Below are 27,750 nucleotides of genomic sequence, written 5' to 3' on the forward strand. Positions count from 1 at the left end.
GTATATTTAAGGCTAATACACCGGTAAAAACACTCATAAGCTCAATGAGACGCATATGGGCGGCTTGCACGCTCATCTCACACAGTAACAGCGCATAAAGCACTGTTGTTTGTGTTTCAACAGCTTAAAATCACTTAATTTAAAACTGTGGTGCTTAAATACATGTACAAATGTTACGTTTTTGTGACCACGCATAGAGCAATGTGAAGTGGCTGCGTAACCTTGATTGAGAAAACACTGAGTTAAAGGAATAGTCTACCCTTTAAATCCTAACACATCCACGACGCGCTGTACAGTGCATGCATTGAAAAAAGATAGATATGTATTAATTCGTCGAAGTTGAGGTAATAACATAGTTTAATATGGCAAAAGGGTAGACTATTCCTTTAAGTGTGTGAGCTCAATTTGCACAGACTGCTTAAACTTCGGCAGCAAATAAGGTGACTAAATTATAAAACATAACCCGCCAAACTGGCAAAAGATTTGACCACAATAGCTGGACATGATTTTCACAATTTCATTAACTGCACCCCTGTCGCAGACCTCCCTCATTTTCAAAAACCAATCAGATCTAGATGAATCACAAGAATTACCTATTTTGGATCAAAAACGGAGAATTGCGCCAAAAGGTGACAAGTTGTACCCCTGTAAACAAAAGCAATAAAGCAACTTAAGGAACGCAATGCATTGATTTATGCATGAAAAGTTGAGTTTTTAATCAAATGGGATACTCGTGCTCAGTAATTTTGACCAGTTTCAAATATAACCACATTTTTCTTTAAAAAAAATTTAATGTACTTTCATTTACAAAAAATACAACAAAAAACAAGTACTGCGTCTCACATAGCGCCAAAAATAAAAAACACAAACAACAAAAACACTATAATCCATTAACATTCATTTCTTCCTGCATGCCATCTCCATTTTCTCCCTCTCCCATGCCTTGCATATTACTATACATTGAGACCGATTCCTGCATTTCCTCTTGCATCATCTCCTCCTCTTCTTCTACCATGCTAGATGCTCCTGAAAAGAGAAAACCACAGGAAATGAGCAGCATACTTGATCACTTTCATTTTAAGAAGTAAGAGTTTAATTTTTCTGCCTTTAATTTAATCTCTAGAATGCTCACTCTCGCAGCAAAATAAATTAATAAATAAATAAAAACAGAAAAGCCTCTCAGTGTCACATTTATTGCCACCAAAATCTGTCCTACCAATTCTGATACTTAGTGTTGGATAGTGTGACTTAAGATCATAAACTTAAATCTAATATGTGATTCCACTGGGTGTTACCATTTTCTGTGTGTCTTTTGACAACTAGCTTTCTGAAATGTGTCATTTTTTAAATAAAAAAACAAAACACAAACAAACAGAATAGGAATAGAACAACATGAAGAACTAGTGATGCACCATTAAGAGTGCTCCTATCAAGATTTTTGGGGCCAGTCACTGGAAACAATATCGGCTGATACCAATCACAGGGTCTATTTAACATTAGGGATGCAACGATTATAGATTTTGATGGTATGGTTATAGTGTAATAAATAAATCAGTTATATGGTTATTATGAATTCATTTATTTTACAACATTAATGTAAAAAATCACATGAATACATTTTTGTACAATTGCTAAATTCTTTTGTATTTTTTTCTACAATTCTTGGATAAATGATAATAATAATAATAATAATAATAATAATAATTGTGGCTCTTTCATGTACGCATGCAGGCACACACACAAACCAAATGCACGAACAACCAAGAGACGCGTCACACGCACATTCTTTTTAACGTCATACAGTGCACCAACCAGTCTGCATCATGATTCACGCGCCTCTTGGTGGTTCGTGGATCAGGCTTGTGTGTGCGGGAAAAAAAAAAAATGCGGTGTGGCGGAGGCTTTACGATTCTTAAAGGGACACTTCACCCATTTGCATTAAGCTTTTTAGCTTTAGAACCCCAGTCATGTTTTTGAATGGTCATGCATCATTTCCTCAGTTGCCGCTAAGAGAGGAGAAATACAGATTTCAGTGTTGCACTTCCTTCTTTCAATGATGTAAAAATCATCATTTTGCATCATTGAAAGCAGGAAGTCCAATATCTTTGTTGAGGGGGTGTGACAAATTAAAGCGCGGTTAATAGTGAAACTGGTTAATTGCTACATCCCTATTGAAGACCATATATATATTTATGTGGCATCATTTTATATATTTTTTTAAATCAAAGTATGATATGACAAGTGTTTGTTTGTTGGCAGGGAACATGTGCAGCTCACTCCCATCCCTCTCTTACAGAAACAGCTTAAAGGTGCCAAAGAATTGCATTGAAATAATGTTAAATTGTTCTTTGATATTTACATAAAAGGTATGTAACTTTATTAAGTGCAAAAAATATACAAAAATGTTTCTACATGTCTATTTACATCTTTAGGATTTGTCCTTTGAAAGAAATTGCCTATTTTTGCCTTATTTGGAAGAGTCATGAATAATAATGTTGAGCTCTGCTCTGAGGCTCATGTCAGTAGCTCACATTAGTAAACATTAACAACTTTGTACTTAAATGTGTAAATTAATGTTGGGACATACATCTCAACTGTGACATCATAGTTAATGTGATGTTAAAGGCGGAGTCCACGATGTTTGAAAAACGCGTTGGAAAAGGAGACGGGCCGACTACCAAAACACACTTACAGCCAATCAAATCAAATCAAATTCTGGGTTGCGTATGTGTGGGGCGGGTCTATCAACAGAAGGTCCAGATTCTATTGGGGTAGGGGCGTGTTTGTTTAGGTGATTTCAAATATCAACATTGGCTTTCAAACATTATGGACTCCGCCCTTAAGACTGGGGTGTTTTCCAGCAATCTTTTGCATGCACAAGGTTTACATAAAGATTAGGAAACAAACACACATGAGGTTCGCGATCTGTCATTACTAGGGAATTCCCGAACCGATATTTCGGATCAGTATCGGGGCCAATCCGTGTTTTTTTATTCTGATACTGTGCCTTAGCCGTGGTTGTTACTGACAAGCTATTAAAAGTATTATAAAAGCACCATAAACGTTTTATGCACTATATATTCAAAGTCTTTTAATACACTCAATAGCTTCATGTGAAGGAACAAACGCTCATTTAAGGATATTGAAGTTCACAGAAACACTGTAACTTACTCGCAAACTGAGTTAATTCAATGGTGAGGCGGACGGATAAAATGCGTCATTCACACGCACACACAAGATAACTGTAGGCCATTTTAAAACATCTGATTTTATAAAGTCTCAGTAAGCCGTTGGATGGATGCAATTCACTATGTGCTGACCACCTGGCACATCTATTCTATTTGTGTTTTAACAGTTATGGATTTTTCATGAGGGAATGATTCAAGTGCATCAATTCTGCACACGGAATGTGCATAAATGTCCGTTCAAGCGTATAATTCCCAAAATAACCATTTGCACACTAAAGCTTTTTACTATGACAGTTTACACAATAAAGCAAAAAATATTAAGCATACTTAATTGATCAAATGTACCCATTATATGTTCTTCTAAACACTGCCATGATAAATAATTACTAATGTTTCCTGTAACTTGTAAAAATCAATAATTTAAAATGATTTACATTTAAAATTATACTAGATGTAGCAGAAAGCACTATACAGTAGTATTGGGCAGATATCAATATCAGCTGATATTCGGAATCGGAAATGAAAAACTGTTATCACGACATCCCTAGTCATTACCATTTACAGAGCTTTTATTATTCATCTATGCCTATATAAATACAGTTTTTATTCTATGGCACCTTTAAACCATAGCAGTCCATGCTTGGTTATTGGGAACAGCTTTTACTCTGACAGTAGATGGCGCTTATAAAGTGGTTAAAAGGTTTCCCACTGTACACAAAGCAGCCATGTGCGCTTACCTCAGTTTAATGCCAAATAAAGTAATGTTTATAAAGTCAGGATTAGTTTTACATAACAGGTGGTGTAAAGAAATTTTTGTTGGAGCTTCTTGAAGTATTTGGACAGGACTTTGAAATAATGGACTTGGACAAATGTCAGTAAAGATTTACCTTTTGTAAAAAAAAAAAGTCTGGAGAAATTACTTCAGGTAATATTCATGCTGGTCTATTTGCACAGGATTAATATTACAGATGTCCTGTGATAAAGTTAAATTAATCCATTTACCCCCGTAAAACTAATCCCGTCCGAATAGAGATTAAAGGTATAGCGGAGGATTTTCTCGAATTTTATAAAAGAACCGCCTTCTCCACTTCTTTAAAAAATGCAATTGCGCAACACTCCTGATTGACAACTAGGAGGACCAAGAGTATTGATGATCCACCTGGAAAAAGAAAATCCTCCGCAATTCCTTTAAGACTTAAAGAAAATGCCATTGAGACTATTCTGAAGACACTTCCCTTCAGGGTGGCATTTATTTAACAGCTTTGTGTCGGTAAAACAGATTGGCTGAAATAAAACAGAAAAACCCTCATTTGCCGATCACATGTGTATTGCTCTGACATCTCAAGTTTATTTTGTTTGTTTTTATGTAAACCACATGACAGTGAGGATATCTCCTTACCTGATCTCATTTCTCGTCCTGGGATCTGTCCTGACTGGAGAAGTCCCTTTAAACGCTCCACTTCAGCAAGTGATGTGGCATTAGCAATAGCATTCTACAGGTAAACAGTCATAAACAAAACATTACATCATATCATCAATCTTCAAGAAAATTCATTATATAGTTGCATCTCATTTCAACATCTTATAATTATAAGGTTCGACCTCAAATGTTAATTAAAAATTGAGTTATTCTGTGACAATTTATGTACAGTATGTGATTTTAGGTCTTGTAGATAAAACCTTTTTTGTTTTTTTTTAAATAAAAAGTTGAATATATATTACATATTACTGATGATAATTAAATTACCATTTAAAAAAAAAAAGCTTAATGCACAGTGCGTTTCGACATATTCCTACAGACATTTGTGCTCAAGTATGGTTTGGAAAGTGCATGTAGACGCGTGTCCACCAGATCTTCACTGATCGCCTCTGTCCTAGACCCTGACCCTGATCTTTCTACGTTTGTGCAAAAAAATATGCAACTGTGGCAGATGAAAAGGAGACAATCCGCCCTCTTTAGATATTAATCCTCTGTTGCTGTTTGATAATGTATTGTTGAGTGCAAGTTTGATAATGTGTATATCCTGGATCTGTTGCTGCTGTTTGCACGCTCAAATTAAATAAAATGTTTATATTGTTTTACAGGGTCACTGACAACCGTCAACCGTATTATTACTAGGGTTGGGTACCGAAACGCGGTGCCATTATGGCACCGAAGCCTATATGGGCGGTACCTACCGGACCGAATCAGAACACAGATTTCGGTGCCTCTTAATGCATGAACGGTTGACTGAAGTATTTTGCTCTCTGTAGCGCAAAAAGCATAATCACACAAGCACAGCACAATTGCTAGATAAATTATATTGCACTCATATGTTGTAAATAATTTCCTCACTTACAAAATTCACGTGAATGTGAAAGTCGGAAAGATTTGATAATACAGAGGATTCAAGTTTGATTTCTTCGCTTAACTTGATAAAAAAGGGAAACCAATCATTTGTTTTGAAAAATCTAAGGATCTTAGATTTATTTATGTTATAGGGCGGGTAAAATGTTTACCGTCTATTCGTTTTTGTTAAACGTTTTGTTTAATATAAGCCAGTCATTTTACATTTTTATTGTTGTTCTGTTTTAATAAAAAAAAAAATTAACAAATAAGCATTCGTAGTAATGAAAATTATGTCAATTAAATCTTTCATTTATTTGTGTTTTAACCCAGATACCATCCGTCGAATTTGTTTGATTAATAAACAAGCAATATAAGCAAGTTTGTCATTAGAGCTACTATTTTATTGGAGTTGAGTTTTTCGTTAAGAGTAATAATGAACAAACATTTTAAAAATTAATTTGATTAATAAATGGAAATATTAAATAATCTAATGTTAAAGATTAAATAGCCAACTTTTAAACTTCTTTGCCAAATATATTTTCATTTAAAATATGCGCTGTGTTTAATAAGTTTAAAATGTGAAAAAATCCTCATCTGCACATCCCTAATAATACAAATCGAACAAATTTTGTAAGAATGTATGTCCAGGTTATTTTTATATTCTGACTTAAAAGAACAATTTGGAAAATGAGATCCTTAGAGGAGCGCGTGAATACCGCAATTGATCTGATGGCAGCTTATTTTATATTTTATATGGTAACATTCCTTCAGAGAATTTGCTAAAACGTATTACCTCACTAATGTTTTTATTAGTACTTTGGCTGATATTGGCCTGAGATGGCCCGCGGCAGTCACGAGTGTCAAGTTCATCGGAGACAAGCAGAAAGTGTCAAAACGTGAATGGTTTTACAAGCCGATAAGAAAATATTTTGGGTGAATTCCAAATGCCGTTTTGCGCCATTGAAGGGCACTTCACGAAGAGGATTTCGCATGAACAGTCAATCCAAATAAAGAGAAAAAGACGCTGTATTTTATTGCTCTATTTGCCAAGTGTGTTTAATTACCCACACTATGAGACACAATTGTGCAACTTTCTCTAGAGTTCAAGAGATCTGATCTTCGAAGGGAATAGGACATAGGGAGGATCACTTTCGATTAGAACTCGCCCTTTATCTTTTTGTGAGCGGCAGCCGCGTAGGCTTTAACCAATCATTGAACAGATTATTAACAACTAATCATAGAACATTTTTCTGAGCTCAAAGTGGAGTGTTGAGAAGATTTTATTTAATTCACAAATCAAAAATTTCATTAAAAAGAAATCAAGAATGCAGGTCTTAAAAGATGAGGGTGCTTTAGGCAAATCATTAATAAACAAATGACAAACAGAGAAGAATTTTCATAGTGTTTTATGCTGTACTTTCATATACCATCTTTCTTTGACTCTTTTTTTTCAAAGTACCGCTTTAGGCACCGGAACCGTTTTAAAAGTATCGATTTGGCACCGGTATACCCCCCCCCAAACAATACCCATCTCTAATTATTACTCAATGACAATTCAATATTAAAATCTTTTCAGTTAACGGTCAACAAGCTGCGGTTGTCATTCAGGAAAATTAACTAAAATTATCATCGCTATACAATACATGGATCATATAATCCACAGATTAATAATGATCTATAACGCTCCTTCCAGTATGTACACATGAAGAGCTGCGTCTATAGCTGTGTCCCAATTCAAAGGCTGCGACCTTTTAAGGACATATTCTAAGACCGTTTGCGTCACAGCTTAAGAATTGTAAGGCTATCCCAATTCGAAAGATGCTTAAAATGAAGCCTCGTTTAGGATAGAACAAATGGATCCTTCACAGCCTTGGCTATCCCAAGATTCATTGTGCGCCCGTAACGGCTGCATATAACAGCTAATTATTCTAAAATAAAAATTAAAGGCGGAGTCCACGATGTTTGAAGGCCAATGTTGATATTTGAAATCACCTAAACAAACACGCCCCTACCCCAATAGAATCTGGACCTTCTGTTGATAGACCCGCCCCACACATACGCAACCCGGCATTTGATTTGATTGGCTATAAGTGTGTTTTGGTAGTCGGCCCGTCTTCTTTTCCAAAGCATTTTCAAACATCGTGGACTCCGCCTTTAACACCGTGACTAAATAAAAGTGTATTTAGCAGAAAAAAGTTTCTATAAGTAGTCACTATTTTAGTACTATAATAAGTTATGTTTTGAATCAATATCTGTTTATGTTGCGTACATTTCTAAGGTTGATAATTTGATGTACTGTTGAATAGTTTAATGTACATCGTGTCACATTTTCTAAAATAAATGTATATTTTTCTGGTTCCATATTTATTTTAAACCGTCAGAAATGTCTCTGTGTCCTGCTGACAGGCGTGGTGGATGCGTACAGCAGGTGATGCAAATTAAGGATCCTTCGAAAGATAGACAGTCTCATTTCAGTTCTCTTTGCAGATTTCTGAGGCTACCACCTTCAAAGACCAAGTGCTTATCTTTTGAGGTTGCGTCCTTAGAAGGTCGTAGCCCTTGAATTGGGACACAGCTTACACACACAAACACACACATTTAACAATTGCATACCTTGATGGCTTCAACATCTGCAGCAGAAGGTCCCATTTTCTTTTCAGCCTGTAGTCCAGCTCCTGGTGTGAACCTGAAACCAAACCAGGGTTTTAAAAAACACAGATTTTCAGATTGCTTCCACAGCCTTTCAACCACTGTTCTCACAATCAGAGTGTAGTATCTTGAGTATCTTATCAATAATAATAATAAACTGATACAAGACAGAAATGCCCTGAGCCAGCTCCCCGAGAAACACTGTTGGGTTATGGTTGCTAAAGCTTTGCAAAGTTTTATTTGGAAATGTGAGGTTTTGGTGGCCAATTGTGCATCAATTTGAATTCATCAAGACGTTGCGTTTTTAAACCACTTCCACAGTCCAGTCATCCGGGAGAGCTGTGCTTGATCAAGGAGTTTCATCTTACGTTTTGGTTCGCTTGGCAATATCCTTTGCAAGCTGAGCACCTCGTTTGCCTTTGAACATTTTTTCGGCCTCCTGACGTTCCTATGATGATACAGCAGAAAGTTCAAGCAAACGTTGACAAAACAATATGGTACGGACCATGGTATTGCGCCAGTCAGTAGTGATTGGTACAAAGCAACACAGAGCAATGCAATTTCTAGAAATAATCTGTCCACCTAAATCAATTTTCAATTGCAGAGCTCAGATGCAAAACCATCTGACATGTTTTTCCTGTAAATTAGCTTTTTTATCAGACTCAATGTATTCTGCCGACAAACCAATATTTCTGAATGGTCTGAAGCCGGCATTAAGTGGATTTAAAGTGAATGTATTTGATGAACATATTAACCAAATGCTTTTGGCATGTATTATATCATTACATTTTTGACTGAGATGGCGTTTAGCTAGGGCTGTGATGGTTGTCATAAACACGGCACCGTGGTGGTGAACCTGCATTAGTGTGCATGTCATAAACTATGAAAAATATAAAGTACAACCTCACCCAGCAAGACGTCTTCAAGTTCATGTGAACACAAACAGCTAGCAGACTCAGAGTTAGCATGCTATTTGCAAGCGGAGGCAACTGATATCAGTGATGATGGGCACAAGATATTCTTTCTGGGTTAAGGACAAGCATGGCTTGAAACAATATAACCTTTGAACCGTATGTTGTTTCACAGGTAGAATTGCTACAATAAACACACATATAGGTGCCAGGTAGTAAAATTTGTGTTGATGCTTTTAAGAAAATGTAGAGTAATCTGGCCGAAGTAACTTCATTTAAAGCAGCATACGTTTAGCGTATTGTGTTACATGCAGATCAACTCTAACTTCACCAACAGATGGTTCATTTTAACAGCAAATCGATTGTATCATCATGCTTAAAACTGAGAATTAGAAAAACTGTAATGTGACGATCAAGCGATTTGTGCATTACCGTGACGGTGGTAAAATACTGCCCCGTCACAGCCCTACGTTTAGCGGAATTTGCATCGGAGCTCCTCAACTGCTTTATTGACACAAAGACACCAAACATAATATTTCAAAAACAAACTATTTAAATACACAAGATACAAAAAGAGAACCAATTAAGCATCACAGTACAATCATACCTTCAGTTTAACCTTCTGGAAGTCCAGAACACGGATCTGTGGAAGTTTGTTGATGACGTATAATCTGTAATGTTTCTTGTTGGTAACGGGATTTCTGAGCAAACTACATGACAGAAAAAACAATTCAAATTTTCTGAGGTTAAGGCTATGTCCACACGAAGCCGGTGCATTCCCTATCCGATAATTTTTTTTCCTTGCTCTAAAAAAATAATCTGTAAACACAAAACCACTGAAACCGACTGAAAGCGGTGTAGTATATATGCCGGACCAGTATGGGGCGCTGTAATTCTGCCACAGATATACACTATACATTATCGCTTGTTGCTCACCACAATTTCATAGAAGCAATAGATTTTGCTGTAATAAAGCTAGTAGGCTTTAGTAGCTTCTGTAGCACGAACACAATCACGTAGTCCCCCGTTATTGTTGTTGCTGTTACGTGTGACGCTTCCGACACGTGACGTGATGACGTTTTCGCTTCACAAAATATACGGATTGGCTGTACAGACGAAACCACAAGGGTGTCGGTTTCAGATTTATCCACTTTAGGACCCGGTTTCAAAAAATAGCGGATTCAGTCTCCCAAAACGCTGGATCCGTGTGGATGAAACGCCAATACGATAACAAATTTATACGTATGCAGTGATACGCGTCTCCGTGTGGACAGCCCCTAATGCACAGCACATTTGTGAAATGTAAAAGACTGCTAATGCAGGAGACCTGAGCAGGTTCAAGGTTTTCACTGTAGCAAGAGGATCCAAATCACCCTGTTGAAGACCAAACACACAATTTAACAGATTTCAATGACATAGAACTTGGAAGCTCAAATATTTGTTTACGTTTATACAGATGAATTTTTACTGAACTCACCCAGTTCCTGAATATTGTTGCTTGTGAGAATCAGCTCCTTCAGATCTGGTAGAGAAACCTCCAAGTTTTCTCCAATTCGACTACAATACATGTGGGAAAAATGTCATTAGTGATAATGGGGGCAGTTTCCTGGACAGGGTTTAGTTTAATCCAGGACTAGGCCTTAGTTTTATTACAACTTTTCAGTAGTTTTTTACAAACAATACTGCTGTGCATCTTGAGACAAAGCAATGGCACTGATATATGTTAATATATGTCACTAGAAGGTGTTTTTAAATTAAGGCAGTTCAAACGTAGTCTGGGACTAGGACAAGCCCAGTCCGGGAAACTCCAATATGTATTTGAATGTACTATGCTTTTTCTGATTCCTTGAGTCAAGGCAAGGAAACGTGAAAACATCGTAATTACATTTTTTCCTGAAAAAGCTGCCTTTTACTTGTCTAACCATTACCAAATTCACACAAAGCCTAACAAAAGCTAAGAAACAGATTTTTTATATTTAATATAAGTATACTTTTTTCAATAACAATGTTATAATGTATTGGTCAAACGTATGCAATATTTTATCATTTACCCCCCCACCATTTTGTTTAACGACTATTACACAAATAGGATGTTAATAAAAACACCGCTAATACATAACCTATATGTAGTACTCCAACTCCTAAAATAAGTGCGTCATATAAAAGAGATCTTCACAAGGTGTACTGTTGAGGGGTCCTCCCCTCCACAAGTAGGGAGATAACTGGACTAGAGCCATTAGTTGTTCATATCTCGTGTGTCAAAAATGTGTGTTCTTTATTTCTCTTTACTCACCAAATTCTGTTGTTGTTCATCATGAGTGTTTTGAGTCTTTTCAGCAGTGGAAATCCATCAAGTTTCCTAATCTCGTTATCTGAGAAATCGATGGTATCAAACTGATCGAGTGTAGCTCCCAGATTCTCCACCACGGGTATTTTATAACCTACAATGAAATTAAATGTACAGTAAAACGCATTGAATCAACCCGCCACAATCGAACGAAGTGGTTTGTTTAGTCGACCGGGCCTTTAGCGTTCACTTACCGCGCAGATCTAACTCTCTGTCCCGCACGGGGTTCGTGTACTGAGCCGCCTGCTCGATTAATTCCGCCGTCAGTTTCACCATGTCGACAGCTGAGAAGAAAAACAGAAAAGAAACGAGTCTTAACCTCCAATACGAAGTTTATTATCCTCTGCGATTCACACACGCTGCCGCCAACCGGAAGCGTCTGTTCTTTTTCCTCGAAACAGACGTAATGTGGACAGCTCTACTACGCCGTCAGGCGGACTGGAGGTAAGCGCAGGCTTCTATTTTCAGCGTTAGGAACAAAGTTATAAACTTAGACGAAATTTAAATTTAAATGAAGTTTAAATAAATATGAAGTGTGGATGGATAAATAGATTTAAGGAAGAAAATACCAATCACATTATAGTATACAAATACATTTTAACAAAGCAATCAGAAGGCTGCATCCTCCGGAGGTCGCACTTGTAGGCTGAACACGTCATAAAGACTTATTTTGTCTTATTTCAGACAATTATAAAGTTTACTAATTATTCTTAGTTAATTCTACATTGTTGTAATATGCTCATGACTTGTGCGAATGTGACGCTCAGTTAACTTAAATAAACCAGGCTTGATGACGTGTGCAGCCTGCATATGCGACCTCAGAAGGCTGCAACCTTTCGATTGAGTTACGGGATTGTGTGATGACGTAGTTCTAATCCGGAAGTTAGCGGGACACTTCTTCAATCGGAATATATGTTATTATTTATATTTATTATATTATAACCGAGAGCCTCGATTATTTTTTATGACTTTAACGAAACTTTCTCAAAATGTAATTAGGCAACCTGGTTTGCTTACCTTGCGAGGCCACTAGAGGGCAGTGCAGATCTATTTAAAACGGAAATAATGACCGTTTCTCAATCCGATGCCTGCAGCCTCTGAACGTCGCATTTCCAGGCTGCATATGCAATCAATACTGTCTTATTTCAGAATATTGACAATTATAAAGTAGACTATTATTCTTAGTTAATCATAAATTGTGCTTATGACTTGTGAATGTAATGCTCAGTTAACTTAAATAAACCAGGCTTGATGACGTATGCAGCCTCTGCATATGCGACTCCGGAGCCTGATGCTTCCGATTGAGAAACGGCCATAGTCTACCACAGAAAGTCAAAACATGTGCTGAAACAGAACCAAACACTGTCCACATTCAACATGATCAAGATCATTTAATCTAATCGTTTGACAATATCAATGTGATGACTTTAGTGCTCATATTTTTTATTTATAAATTATCAGATTTACAAAATAAACCCAGCATATGTTTTGTAGTCTGACTAGAAATGGGATTTCTTTCCAGTATGTCACATCATCAGACAATAATCCAATCTGAATAGGGCCAGTGGACTAAAGTTATTGGCAAAAAAACATTTATTAAGCAGTAACTGATCTGGATTGTTTCTCCTAAAACCTGCAGTGGAAGTCAGCTTAGAAAACATAAATCTTTGTGTCTCAAACAGAATACTCAATACCTCAGGAACATTAATCACTACAGGACCTCTTGGAAAGTGACACTAAGGAAAAAGTTAAACTTGAAATTTCAGAGATTTTTTTAACCAAGCAAGAAGGCTTTCTGTGTTATGCATACTGAATAATAATAGTTTGTTATAATGCTTCTTATATGCATTTGGCACTCCCCTGTATCCAAAGTGACTTACAGTCAATTTAAGGTATCAAACCTATGACCTCTGCGTTACAAGCACAATTCTGTTGAGTAACAGGGATGACACAAAAAAAGCTTTTCTAAAACATGATGGAAGGCAACAGTTGGAGATTTGACAACCGTGGTTTAGTGTCTATATCAATGCACTTAGTCTGTATGTTGCAAAACAAATACTTGTTTTCCTTCTTCTGTCTCTTTCACCCTTTCCTTATCCTCTTATTATCTGTTTATCTGTGTACTAAGCTCCACTGAGTTATCAGACAGGTGCAAGAGCTACTTGTTTGTGATATCACAGTGCATTGATAACCTCGGGACCTTACAGCAGTGGTGCGGAAGTCTATTCACGTTCCAGGACTCCAGCATGCAGTCACTCTCTTAGCATGCAACCCTGCTGGGCATTCACTCTTATCTCCGCCCTTACCGTGAGAACATCACCCTGCATGGACAAATGCTATCAAAGCACAAAAAGGCCTTGGCTGAACATACTGAATTCGCACTTGCCAAAGTTCAAACCAAACTTAAGGCAGAAGAGCCGATGGATAAGCACAGAATCAAGCAGAGCCATGAGGACAATCACTAATGAGATCTCTTTAGTATTTCAGTAGTAGTTGTTCTTGTAGACAGCTACGAGATTAAATGGCTTTAGAGGTGATCTCAACAATGTCTTAAACTATGCTGGGTTAGAGGAATAAATGGGCATGATCAAAGGACGATTGTGTCACAATGCCCCAACCACCACCTAAAATGAAAGGAAACGAAGAAATGAACTAATATTGATAATAAAACAAACATAAATAATTGTAATCATCAAACACTCATCACGCCAGAATATGTCTCTGTGTGGTAGAGGACATTCCACGTTCAGATGGCATTATGGTGTGTTATGAAGGTTACTCGTAAGGGGCAGCTGATTGTTATTGCAGAAATAAGCTGCGACAGTGTGTTCGGACCCGATGCAAAGCGTAGGGTCTTGTATCACACTGAAACAACCGGCTGCCTGTACATAATTCCGCTTGTTACATGGCTATTTACCTCATGAGTAAGTTAGGGAACATTAAATATTGATTAAAACTATTTTATTTGCTCATTTGTAACAAATGCAGACCTTCCACAAGGAAAACCTATGTATTTTAGATAAGACAAGACGTTCAAATGTCCCAAGCACACTATATGATTTAATCATTTGTAAATACAATGTAATATGTTATTAAAAGACATATTTATGTATTTTTGTGTTATTAGTTTTGAACGGTTGTTTTGGGAATAACAAACCTGCAATTGTTGCGACTGGCCAATCGGAATCAAGCATTCCACTAAGCCATGTAATAAATATTGGTAACAAATGAAATTGTATAGAAGCACTTTTTTATTATTATTATATTATGTATTACATTTTTACGTAATTATATTTTTTTGCAATGATTTGGTCCTTTTGGGTTATGTTAAACAGCAGTTGATCTTAATAGGCCCCATGTGTTAGATCAGTGGTTCTCAAACTTTTTCAGCGTGCGGCCCCCCTTGTGTACAGTGCATTTCTTTGCGCCCCCCCAAAGAAAATTTATGACAAATTTGTTCTAAAATAAAAATTTTAATTAAACAAAACATTAAAAATAATTCAAAGTAGTGCTGTTGGTTAGTAGCCTTATATTTTTGTGGTTTAATAACACAGAATTCATGATAAATTAATGTATTTTATAAAATCTCAAAACTGGGTTCCCCCTGGCACCATCTTGCGGCCCCCCTGGGGGCCCCGGCCCCCAGTTTGAGAACCACTGTGTTAGATGATGATAAAAAAAAACAACAGTGTTTTGTTTCAGCCGTCTTGGTACGCACACTACACAACCACAAATGTCAAACGTTAGCTAGGAGACCCCTCATAATCTTTGACATAATTCCAACACTGTTTAGCCTTAGTTCAATTATGACATTTATGTAGCTTTTATATATGTTACTTAGAAACAAACATTATATGTGCAACAATAGCACTGACGTGCATTTTAGTTCAGGACTAGGCTTAAGCCTTTTATGTGAAACGATGTTACCTATTGTAAAAACACTAAAGATCTGAGATGATCTTTTAACATGCAAGTTCACTAACACAAATTAGAAACATTTACCATTGGCAAGGGTTTTGCATTGTGGATTAGTTCTCTTTGGTGTTGTTATTAAAACCAGCTGTGAACTGTGTGTGTCTGTTTTTATTAGTTCTGCTTTAGGATGTTGCAGTCAAACCATCACTGGGTAACTGTGGGTCAAACCATCCAAGACTTTTCTTGAAGGGTCATCACAGATCGTTCCGGAAAGCCCACTGTAAACATTTACAACTTTTAATTTAAAAACATGGGAAATCACTGGAATATCCAAATAACCAAAGTGATTATTAGTGTTTAAATGCAGACCACCAAGACAGGCCTCCTCAGTGTGAGAAAAGTCCAGATCCATTTACCCAACACAAACAGCACATTTAAACTGTCAATCAGTGCCATTATTTTTCACTTACATCAGGCACAGATCGGCTAATGTTGCATGTGGACAACAAACACAATTACAAGATTGTATAACTTTTAAACATACGGTTCAAAATACGATGCGTATCCCACAGGTTGTCTCATCTTATAATGTGCATCATTGTGTCTGGAGGTATGAAAGCAGCATAACTTAAAAATTTGATTGCCCCTTATTTGACTTTTCTCATGGAAAACATTACAGAGTGAACAATACATATTTCTTTATTCAGATGATTTGATATAAACTGTATCTTAATGATTCAATGAAGTGTACTGATAACTTTTTTCCCACAATTATTTCTTTATTCCATGGTCGAAAGAGGCTCTTTGGAGGTATCAATGATTTTTGACCCGAATTGGTCTTCTGGTCATGACAAAAGCTGAGAGGCAGTTATCAGCAGATGGGGCGGAGTCTGTACATTTCTTGAGAAGGGGGCTGTCTGTTACATTTCAATTCATATAATCCAAAACATAAGGACAAGAAAGTTCGCCATTCTTAAAGTTTTATTCTCAAGGCAAACACGCCATACAGCCCATAATGTCAGCAGGTGTAACAACAACCCCAATTCTTCCTCTGCAGCTTTTATAGATAACATAGAGCAGGGGTGGGCATCGAGGGCCACAGTCCTGCAGAGTTTAGCTTCAACCTTAATCGAACACACCTGAATGTCATTTCCAAACAGTCCTGAAGACTTCAATTAGATTTTTCAGCTGTGTTCGACCAGGGCTGGAGCTAAACTCTGCAGGGCTGTGGCCCTCAGGACCAGGAATTGCCCACCCCTGACATAGAGCCTACAGCGTCATTTAGTGACAAATGCACAACACAACATTCTCCCATTACTTAAAAGCAACATTGTTGGTGCCATACAAATTCAATACAATAATTACACCCAATTCAATAAGTTCAAATGCAACCACATATTGCTGGAGAGAGCTGAGATGCATGCCAAGTTTTCGTATCTGACAACTGGTATGTGCATGAACCAAGTTGACTTAAAAAATTTTCAAGGCTTTGAGAATCTAGGAAGTCCTTTAGGAACATGTACTGGAATTTGTATTCTCACCCAGTCTCCAGGTTTGAACTTATGAGAACAAGCTCTTCATCTCAGATCTGTATAGGTTTTCATCTTCTTTTGAGCCAATGACACTTTTTGACTCACAGTAGCATTCTTACAAGTAATAGGAAGAGGAAGAGCATTGAGCAGAGTACGCATTTTCCTACTACAAAGTAACTTAGAAGGAGATTGTCCAGTAATAGAATGTGAAGTAGCATGGTAGGTTTGAAGAAACTCTGTTACTGTTGATTTCCATGGTTTTCCAGACAGAATAGCAGATTGAATAGAACTTTTCAGTTCTCTATGAAATCTTTCGATAGCTCCATTTGCAGCTGGATAATACACTGATGTATGTGTGTGTTGAATATCCCTAGCTTTTAGAAATGCAGCAAACTCCACTGACTTGAATTGACATCCATTGTCAGACACAATATAGTGAGCATTTACAAATCTACTGAAAACTGATGTCAAGAAATAAATCACATTTTTACTTGTAACTGAAGAAGTGAATGCTACTTCTGGCCACTTACTATGATAGTTAATCAATGTCATAATGTAGCGACAATCCCAGGTAACAGTTTCAAATGGGCCAACAATGTCAACAGCCACTTTTTCCCATGGCATAGATGGAAAAGGTACAAGTTGTAAAGGTGCAACACGGACATGTGTAGTTTTATCAGAAGACAAGCAAATTTCACAACTCTTAATCTGTTCATTAACCAAACAATCAATCCCAGGCCACCAATAAAGTTCACAAATGCGTTGTTTTGTGCGCACTCTTCCTTGATGACCTTCATGGGCCAGATTCACCAAGACACGTCGTAATGAAACAGGAACAACAAGACGCGATCCTCTGAACACATAGTCCTTTTGCATAGTAAGTTTATCACGTACTTGAAAATATGGACGCAAAACAACATCCACAGCAGCTGATGAAGAAGGCCATCCACAGGAAATCTGAGCACGTAATGCACCCATTTCTGAACATGATGCAGAAGCAGAAGCAAATTCAATTGAAGATACAGCAGACATTTCAGATGACAAAAAGGCAACAAACTCAGGTTCAGTATCGGCAAGATCCTCATCAGAAGCAGGCAAGGGTAACCGAGATAAATAGTCAGCTACTTGATTTTGAGATCCAGGATAATAATTGACCTCATAATTAAAACACAAGAGTCTCTGCCCAATCCTCATTCCTGCGCAATCCGTGCTTTTAGAGGAGAGGAGCACTGTAAACGCTTGATGATCTGTACGTAGAAGAAATGTTTGCCCCCAAAGGTAAGTTCTCTATTTTTCAACAGCCCAGACACATGCTAAAGCTTCCTTTTCAATTGTTGAATATTTCCGTTCAACAACAGATAATGTTCTTGAAGCAAATGCAACCACACCTTCCGTGTTGTTTTCATGAAATTTGAGAAAGTACAGCACTGAGTCCATAATCCGAAGCATCAGTTGAAACAACAGTGTGCAAGTTAGGGTCAAACAAAGCTAATGCAGGGCTTTGAAGTAGCAACTTCTTTACATCACTGAGACTCTTCTGAGCATCCTTTGACCAGCTAAACTCAGAACCTTGTCTGATGCAAGCACGCAACAGTTCTACTACTGTAGCAAAATTTGGAATAAATGTGTTGTACCATGACAATAATCCAAGAAGAGAACGGAGCTGATGTGCATCATTAGGCACAGGGGCATGAAGCATTACCCTTTTCAGACACAGTATGACCAAGAAAGCGTAAACTGCTTTTATTAAAGTGACACTTTGAATCATTTAATTGGAAACCTGCATCATGTATGCGTTGGATAACCACTTTGAGCATGTGATCATGTTCAGCTTTTGTGCGGCCACAAACAATAACATTATCCAGATAATTTGTTACATTTGGCAGTCCTTGCAGTACAGTTGCTAAAATTTTCTGAAGCTAGGCCATATGGTACACGACAGAATCTAAATAACCCTTCATTGGTGATGAATGCAGTCAAGTCACGTCTTTCTTCATGTAATAAAAGCTGAAAATAAGCATTCTCCTAATCAATTGTAGAAAAGACAGTTGCTCCACGCATCATATACATCAACTCATAAATATGAGGCAAAGGATAACTGTCTGCAAAAACAGCTTTGTTTGTTTCTCCCAGCTCTACACACATGCGAATACCAGTTGACTTCTTCTGAACAACTACAATTAGAGATATCCATATTTATGCATTCACTCGTTCAATGACACCCAAGTCAAGAAGGCATTGAAGTTCATTACTAACAGCATCTCTAACAGACACTGGCAATCGTCTAAGATACTGGTATTGGATCACGTGAATAAGTAACTAACTTCACAGAAGGTGGCAGCAAGACGTCTTGTTTAAAGTGTTTTTTATACACAGACTTTGGCAAAATGGACCACTGTAATCTTTGACATAATTCCAACACTGTTTAGCCTTAGTTAAATTATGACATTTATGTAGCGTTTATAAATGTTACTTAGATATAAACATTACTGGTGTGCAACAATAGCACTGCCATGCATTTTAGTTCAGGACTAGGCTTAAGACTTAATAATAATAATAATAATAATAATAATAATAATAATAATGGCTTTTATTTATGATGCACTTGACATTTTTACGAAAATCTCAAAGTGCTACAAAAAATCTCAAAGGTGCTACAAAAGACATATAGAAAAAGTTAATAAAACACAATTTATACAAACATTAGTTATTATAAAGGGATTAAAAAGTAATTAAACATTAAGGGGTGGTTTCCCGGGCCAGGATTAGCTTATTCCAGGACTATTCCTTAGTTTAATTAGGAAATATAACTAGTTTTAACAAACATGCCTTACTAAAAACATTACCTGTGTGCATTTTAAGGTAAAACAAAGGACACCGATGTATTTTAAGATATGTTAGTGAAAGATGTTTTCAGTTTGGAGAGCTCTTAAAAGTGTTTAAGTTTAGGACTAGTAGTAGGGTAGGAAGGGGGGGTTCACCTGCACCCGAAAGGTATATTTTTTTAACCTAGTTTTTTGTAATCCTTAAGGTGTCTAGAAAAGGAATTTTGATGTTCCCCATGCAAATTATTGTCCCATGTGTGATTTTTTGTATCATCTTTTGTGTCCGTGCTTGATTTTCGGCTGTGAAAAAGGAAAACTTTAAATCAACATAGAATCTGTACAATACATTCTACAGACACAATCCACCCCATTTCCTCTTCGTCTTTGCACGAGGAATTGATAGATATGAGGATTGTCATGATTAGATGATGTATAATGCATAAAAACTCAAATAAACACAAAACATTTTAAATAAAATTGTGACATTGGATCACTGGAACTCCTTCCCTATGGACCCTATTGATATATGTCTTCTAACTTTTGTATTTTTCACAGTCTGTAAGATGTCTTATAAACAAACGTTGATGATCCACACATGAAATATTGTCACGTGTATGTCTTTTCTGGCTATATTGGTTGCCTCCCTGGATTTCCAAAAAAGCAAAAAAGAACATTTACATAATGTCTTTTTCAAACTGGTATATATTTGTAATGCTTCAGGTGTCTGATAAACATATTCCACATTAAAATATTGTGCCAAGTTTTTTATTTAGATTGGAATCAATTTGAAACTTAGAGCAATAAGTGTGGTCGAAAGTTAATAACTCTGAAGGCCTTCAGAAAGTCCAGACTTAGCAAGCCCAAAATACAAAAAAGCTGTTTGGAGTAATCCAGTGCCACACTGTATCAGTGCTGGCCCATCTTCCCAGATTCTCTTTTTTTGCAATTGATGCATGCTAATCATCCTCAAAAAAGAGAAGAGTGATATCTATGGTGAGTCTGAAAAATATACTCCTCTACCAAGTTTGAAGCTGCCTTGAAGACATTAAGGAAAAATAAAGTCAATACTGTTATACTATAATAGCTAATTGGCTAGTTGGTGATCATTGCTAATCATGTCCAAGTCAAAGAAACACAAGGAAGAAAATGATAGTGAGTCTGAAGAGTTTAATCCTGCTACAAAGAAATCCAAGTGAGATGATGGTGTCAAATAATAATAATAATAATAATAATTAGTTACATTTATATAGCGCTTTCCGGCAGCACTCAAAGCGATTTACATATGGGGGATTCTCCTCAACCACCACCAATGTGCAGCATCCACCTGGATGATGCGAGGGCAGCCATATTGCGACAGAACACCCATCACACACCAGCTTATTATTGGAGAGGAGACAGAGTGATATAGCCAATTAGTATGGGGGGGATGATTAGTAGGCCAACGGGCAAGTTTGGCCAGGATGCCGGGGCACACCCCTACTCTTTTTCGAAAGACATCCTGGGATTTTTAATGACCACAGAGAGTCAGGACCTTGGTTTAACGTCTCATCCGAAGGACCACACTGATGGCCATGTGAGAAGGACTACGTATGTGAGATACCTCAGTTGGATTCAGAGACTGACAAGAGAAGAGACTGACAACCGGGTTGTTCTGTACTTGCTGTATGCCGCTCAACTGGGGCACAAGGTGGCTGTGGGGAGAACTGCAGACACAGACATTTTCTTCATCCTCCTACACCACGCCCAATCCGTCCCGCTGACCATCTATGTCGACATTGGGATCGGAAAGCACAGGCAGATCCTAAATGTCAGCGAACTGGCAGAATGTAAGGGGGCAGACTACTGCACAATACTCGGCCTCTACATCTTCACAGGGAAAGCTTTACAAGTACCTTTAGAGGCAAAGGGAAGGTTGGGTCTCTGAAAAAGCTGCAGAGTAATCCAAGTACCATGCAGCCTTCAAGTGAGTTTTTTCAAGGCAGATATTCTGTAGCATGTAATGGCAATAACAGTTTTTTACAGATGCTAGGACACATTTCTCAATACATAGGTCACTTTTGCAAAACTCTTCACACAGTTCTCCTAACCAACTTTCAGCTTGGCAAAGCAGTTCATTTCACAGGATGAGACGCTTACCACCAGATCCAAGGTGGATTTGTCCGGGCTCCCGCCCTGCAGAGACAACCTGGTCCCACACATCAACTGTGTCAACCACCGTCTGGCCATCTACAAGAGAGCAGCCACACCGATATTCTGGTGTCTCAAGCCCCATGATCCTGGCCAAGGCTGGGAAAAGACTGAAGAGGGTACTCTGGAACCAGTGTGGTCTTGTGGACCTATCCTCCCCACTTCACTCACTGGCTTGCTGGAGGAAACAGTCGAGGAGATGGATGGAGATGGTGAAGACGACGAGGAGCAAGAAATCGATTATGAAGACCTGGGCTGTTTCTCAATTCCAAGAACGCAAAGAACGGACTTGCGTCCTTGTGGAGATTGAACTTGCCAGGCGACCTCGGAAGAACGAACTCAGAAGGTCGCGAGAACACAGAACGCACTTATAAGAATTGAGATGTGTGCGATCTTCCTGTTGGTCACCTGACCTCCGCCATTGTTTTGCCTCAATGACTTCTGGGTCGTAAAACGATTTCAGCGCGCAAGTCTGCACTCGATGCATCCTCGATATCAAGAACACATCCGGGTATTTTCATGCGTCCTCTGTACTTGCGTTCTTGAGAATTGGAATGAACTTCGACTGTTAATGATGACGTAGAGCGGGGACACGAGAACCCAAGATCACTGAAGAACACATATTGAGAAACAGCCCTGCTGTATGATAAATAGACTTCATTGCCCTTGACCTTTTGACCTTTGATTAGAATCACTTTTTTCTATTTCAGTTTATTCTAATGGGGATTTGTTATACCCTATATATACACATATTTGACTATATGAGTGGTTTTCTCTTTTGTTTCTATAAATATAATACCAAAATAACGGTTTGAATAGTAACTCCTTATTATGGAAGATGTTCAGTTGGACCAACATGTGACAATATTTTAGGTAGGGATCATCAACATTTGCTTCTTAGACATCCTAAAGACTGTAAAAATACAAAAGTTAGAAAACATATATCAATAGGGTCCATAAGGGAGAAGTTCCACTGATCCAAGTTCACAGATTTTTTTTAATTATTTGTGTTTGAGTCTTAATGCACCATACATCATCTAATCATGACAATCCTCATATCTATCAATTCCTTATGCAAAGATTAAGAGAAAATGGGGTGGATTGTGTCTGTAGGATGTATTGTTCAGATTCTATGTAGATTTAAAGTTTACATTTTTCACAGCCGAATATCAAGCACGGTCACAAAAGATGGTACAAAAATTCACATATGGGACAATAATTTGCATGGGGAACATCAAAATTCCTTTACTAGACACCTTAAGGATTACAAAAAACTAGGTTAAAAAAATATACCTTTCGGGTGCAGGTGAACCCCCCCTTCCTACCAGACTATAGTCTAATCCCTGTCCAGGAAACCGCCCCTATAAGTTTTTTAAAAAGGTATGTTTTAAGATCCTTTTTAAAAATCTCAGTCCTTTGTGGGGCCCTCAAGTATTCAGGAAGGGCATTCCATAGGTTGGGAGCTGCAGCACAGAAAGCTCTGTCGCCAATGGTGCGAGTCCTAGTCCTTGGGGGACGGAGACGATGAGTGTTTGTGGAGCGTAGGGAACGTGCTGGGATCTTTAGTGAAAGTAATTCTTGAAGGTAACTGGGGGCTTTACCGTGAGTACAGTTATGTGTGTGAAGGGAAACCTTGTATTCAATCCATGCTGGAATAGGAAGCCAATGTAGTGATTGTAGGACTGGTGTGATGTGTTCATATTTGCGTACTTTCATCAGGATCTGAGCTGCAGTGTTCTGAATGTTCTGAAGTTTTTTATTGCTCTTATAAGGGATCCCAATGAGGTGAGCATTACAATAGTCAAGTCATGAGGAAACAAATACATAGACAAGTTTTTCTGCATCCTGTATAGTTAATGTGGGACGGAGTCTGGCAATATTTCTGAGGTGATGAAATGATGTCTTGCAAAGTTGCTTAATGTGAGATTCAAATGTTAAATGAGGATTAAACTTGACACCAAGATTTAAGACTGATGATGTTAGTGGGATGATTTGGCCAGAGAAGGTAATGGTAGATGTTCTGATCTGATGTGGAGAACCAAAGAGGATTGCTTCTGTTTTGGAACTATTCAACTGGAGAAAATTTTGATTCATCCATGTGCTTATTTCCTCTAGACAGGCAGTGATCATGGATGGTGATGAGTAATTGTCCATTTTAATGTACAGCTGTATATCATCATTATAACAGTGGAATGAAATTCCAAGACGACAGATGACTGTTTCAAGAGGAATCATGTACAGAGTAAATAAAATGGGTCCAAGAACTGAACCTTGTGGAACCCCACACCAAACAACCTGAGTAGAAGACCTCGAGTTTCCCATGGCCACAAATTCAGACCTGTCTATAAGGTATGACTCAAACCAGCGCAAGACATTATTATCAAGTCCAACGGAGTGATGTAGCTGGTTAAGAAGGATGTTATGATCAATGATATCAAATGCTGCTGAGAGATCCAGGAGGATAAGGAGTGATGGTGAACCAGCATCAGCTGTAATCAGCAGATCATTTGTGACTCTCACTAGGGCTGTTTCTGTGCTATGGGCGGAGCGAAGGCCAGACTGAAACTTTTCATAGATATTGTTATATTGCAGGTGATCCTGAAGGTAACTAGCAACTACTTTAGTTAATGGCAGGTTGGATATGGGCCTGTACTTAGCAGGAGATTTAGGATCAAGATTGGGTTTCTTGAGTAGTGGTTTAATTATAGCAGTTTTAAGAGTGTGGGGGACATGACCAGACTGTAGGGATTGCTGTATAATCATGGTGATGATTGGACTAAGAGCAGAGATGTTTGCTTTTATCAGTGCTGTAGGGAAAGGGTCAAGGGCAGAGCTGGAGGATCTCATTCCTCTAGTGATGTCCTCAACCTCAGATTGTGCAACTTCTGGAAAACTGCCACACTGCCTTGTAATTCCAGACTGCAGTCCGGCAGTTAGAACAGATGGTGGGGAGTGCACAGCAAGAGATGAACAAATTTTGGCTATTTTTGTCCTACAAAAAGCCATACATTTGTTACAATCTTCATCTGAAGATCCTGTGAGCGGAGCTGTTTGCAGTTTGAGAAGATGATTTATGGTGGAGAATAACTGTTTGGAGTTTCCATGACTGTTTTGAATGATGCGTGAATAATGTTCAGACCATGCAGCTTTGATGAGTTTTGAGTACGATTTGTCGAGTACGATTGATCCAGTTTGGTAAGCCAGTTTGTGAACTGTAAGCCCAGATGCTGTGTACTGTTGCTCCAAGGCTCGTCCAGCTGCCTTCATTTTCCGCAGGTCACTTATGTACCAGGCTGCCGAGCATGCAAACAAAATTGTTCTAACCTTAACGGGTGCATAATGATCCAAAAGGTTGCTCAGAGTGTTATTGTAGAATTCCACAGATTCAGTGACTGATGATATATTTGCAAATTGCAGATTTTGAAGGCTTAGAGTCAGGTTTTCTGAGTTTATGTTTTTTAGGTTTCTAAAGCGCATTACACGCTTTGGTTTGGTATAAGATCACAGAAAAGGCAGCTCCATCGAAATGATTTTATGGTCAAATACACCCAGATCATACACAGTTGGTGGACCAAGACAGGCAGATTCAGTAATCACCAAGTCGAGAGTGTTCCCCTTAATATGTGTAGGGACATCTACTTGTTGTCTGAGGTTTAGGCATTCCAGTAGCTGTAAGAATTCCGAGGCAAAGTGACAAGTGGGGTTGTTGACATGTATATTAAAATCTCCAAGTATTAGTATATTTGAAGAAGTTGTACAAAAAGTTGAAAGAAAATTGTATAACTCTGAGATGAAGCTTGTGTTTGTTTTGGGAGATAACAGATACTGTTAGTGTATTAACAAAAAGACGTTGTATCTATTTACACCATTTAAACTTAAAACTATAGAAATGGAGTGGAGCCTTTTATGTGAAATTATGTTACTTTTTGTAAAAACACTACAGATCTGAGATGATCTATTAACATGCAAGTTCACTAAGGGTGCATTCACACGACAAAATTTCAGGAGTGACAACCATATTTACTTACAGGTGTGAGTCTGGAAGTGTCCTGTTCACACAGCAAATTAAAGACACAAATAGAACACTGCCTGTATGAACGAGCAACCGACCTCAAACCCGTATGCTAGTTACACGCGGCGCCTGTAACCATAGTGATGGACGTAAATATTTAAAAAAGTATTATTTATGCAATGGGCAAAACTTTATTTATGTAATTAACAAAAACAGCTGGCTGGTGTAACGCTTACCATTGTGCAGAGAAAATTAAAAAAGGGTGGTTCCTTATTAAAGTTTTAATTTCCAAAATGAATGAACATAAAGTCAGTTTCAGCAACTGCACGTTTTTATCAAAGCAGATATATCCAATACAAAAGTAATCATAAATGACGTGTGAAGCAAATCGATCCGTTTTTGCAAGAAATTGAACTTTATTTAAAGCATTAACGCAGCCAAATAGGAAGTGCCCTTACGCTCCCGCTCTGTAGGTGGCGCAGAGAGTATGGTTTACCAACCGCAGGCAAAACCAGCCTCTTAGCGCCACCTAGACAGCGGAAGCTTAAAAGCGCACTTTATCCCTGCTGAAAAAAACAGCATACCAGCAAGACCAGCATATGTTGTGTTTTGGTGCTGGTTTGCTAGTGAACACCAGCTAAACCAGCATCAAACCAGCATCAGCACCAGCTAAACCAGCAACAAACCAGCATCAGCACCAGCTAAACCAGCAACAAACCAGCATTAGCACCAGCTAAACCAGCATTAGCACCAGCATCCCATGCTGGTCATACTAGCATATGTTGTGTTTTGGTGCTGGTATGCTGTGTTCACCAGCTAAACCAGCATAGACCAGCATAATTCCCATGCTGGTCCATGCTGGTTTGATGCTGTTTTTTTCAGCAGGGATATGTTTCCAAGGTTCTGTATGGACACTAATAATGTTGTAAATAACTTTCAATATCCTGCAAAAACCGACCGATTTGCTTCACAAGCAGCAAAAAATGTCACCAGGAGTCATGGGGATTACTTTTGTATTGGATATATCTGCTAGAGATGAGCCGGATACTCGGCTGAAACGAGTATCCGGTACGGATAAAGCACTTCTGCCGAGTACGAGTATTATACGAGTAATACGAGTCAATATCTGTGCTCGGATTAAATGAAAATCATCATTGGGTAGCTGATTGTGTCAGCGTTCTGTGATAGGCTAGTAGTAACACAGCGCCGCCCCTCCCCTACACAAAAACAGATGTATTGTGTTGCTGTGTGTCCCGCAGCTCCGCTCTGCTCATTCACACACAGAAAAGCTCTCTGTCTCTCTCCATCAGTCACTCGGGTTCGCGGTTCTTTTCCGTTAAAGTTTAGGGTTTCTTTAGCTTTTTACTTCGGGTTGTAACGTTCAAATACGTACTAACCAGCAGAGTTCTGGTAAACGTGGGTTTGTTTAGACGTGAATGCGACGCGCATCGCGTCTCTGCCTGTCGGAGATTTTTTTTTTCTTTTTTTAAACCTTCAGCTGGGAGCTTTCTCTAACCACTGTGTCCCGCTCTGCACACTCACACACAGAACAGCTTTCTGTCTCTCTCCCTCAGTCTCTCGGGTTCACGGTTCTTTTCCATTAACGTTTAGGGTTTCTTCAGCTTTTTACTTCGGGTTGTAACGTTAATAGGTACTAACCAGCAGAGTTCTGGTAAACGTGGGTTCGTTCAGACGTGAATGCAACTCGCATCGCGTCTCTGCCTGTTGGAGAATTTTTTTCTTTTTTAAACCTTCAGCTGTCTCTAACCTCTTTGCTGTATTTCATACAAAAATAAAGGTATTAAGCTATAATATAAATATTACAAATTAATTTAAGCTACACACACACTCTCTC

The 27,750-nt window shown here is 38.2% G+C and overlaps 1 protein-coding gene across 1 annotated transcript; it reads right to left on the reverse strand.

Moving 5' to 3' along the window:
• Nucleotides 1–771: 771 nt before the first annotated feature.
• snrpa1 (small nuclear ribonucleoprotein polypeptide A') lies at nucleotides 772–11,847 on the reverse strand. Its single transcript, XM_073859161.1, has 9 exons — nucleotides 11,619–11,847; nucleotides 11,371–11,518; nucleotides 10,551–10,634; nucleotides 10,405–10,446; nucleotides 9,685–9,787; nucleotides 8,535–8,614; nucleotides 8,131–8,203; nucleotides 4,588–4,681; nucleotides 772–1,026 (listed from the first exon to the last, which is right to left on the reverse strand). The coding sequence occupies exons 1-9, from the start codon at nucleotides 11,698–11,700 to the stop codon at nucleotides 881–883; spliced, it is 852 nt and encodes a 283-aa protein (XP_073715262.1). The 5' UTR covers nucleotides 11,701–11,847; the 3' UTR covers nucleotides 772–880.
• Between the last annotated feature and the right edge of the window lie 15,903 nt (nucleotides 11,848–27,750).

Source organism: Misgurnus anguillicaudatus, chromosome 21 (assembly GCF_027580225.2).
Source record: "Misgurnus anguillicaudatus chromosome 21, ASM2758022v2, whole genome shotgun sequence".
NCBI lineage: Eukaryota > Metazoa > Chordata > Actinopteri > Cypriniformes > Cobitidae > Misgurnus > Misgurnus anguillicaudatus.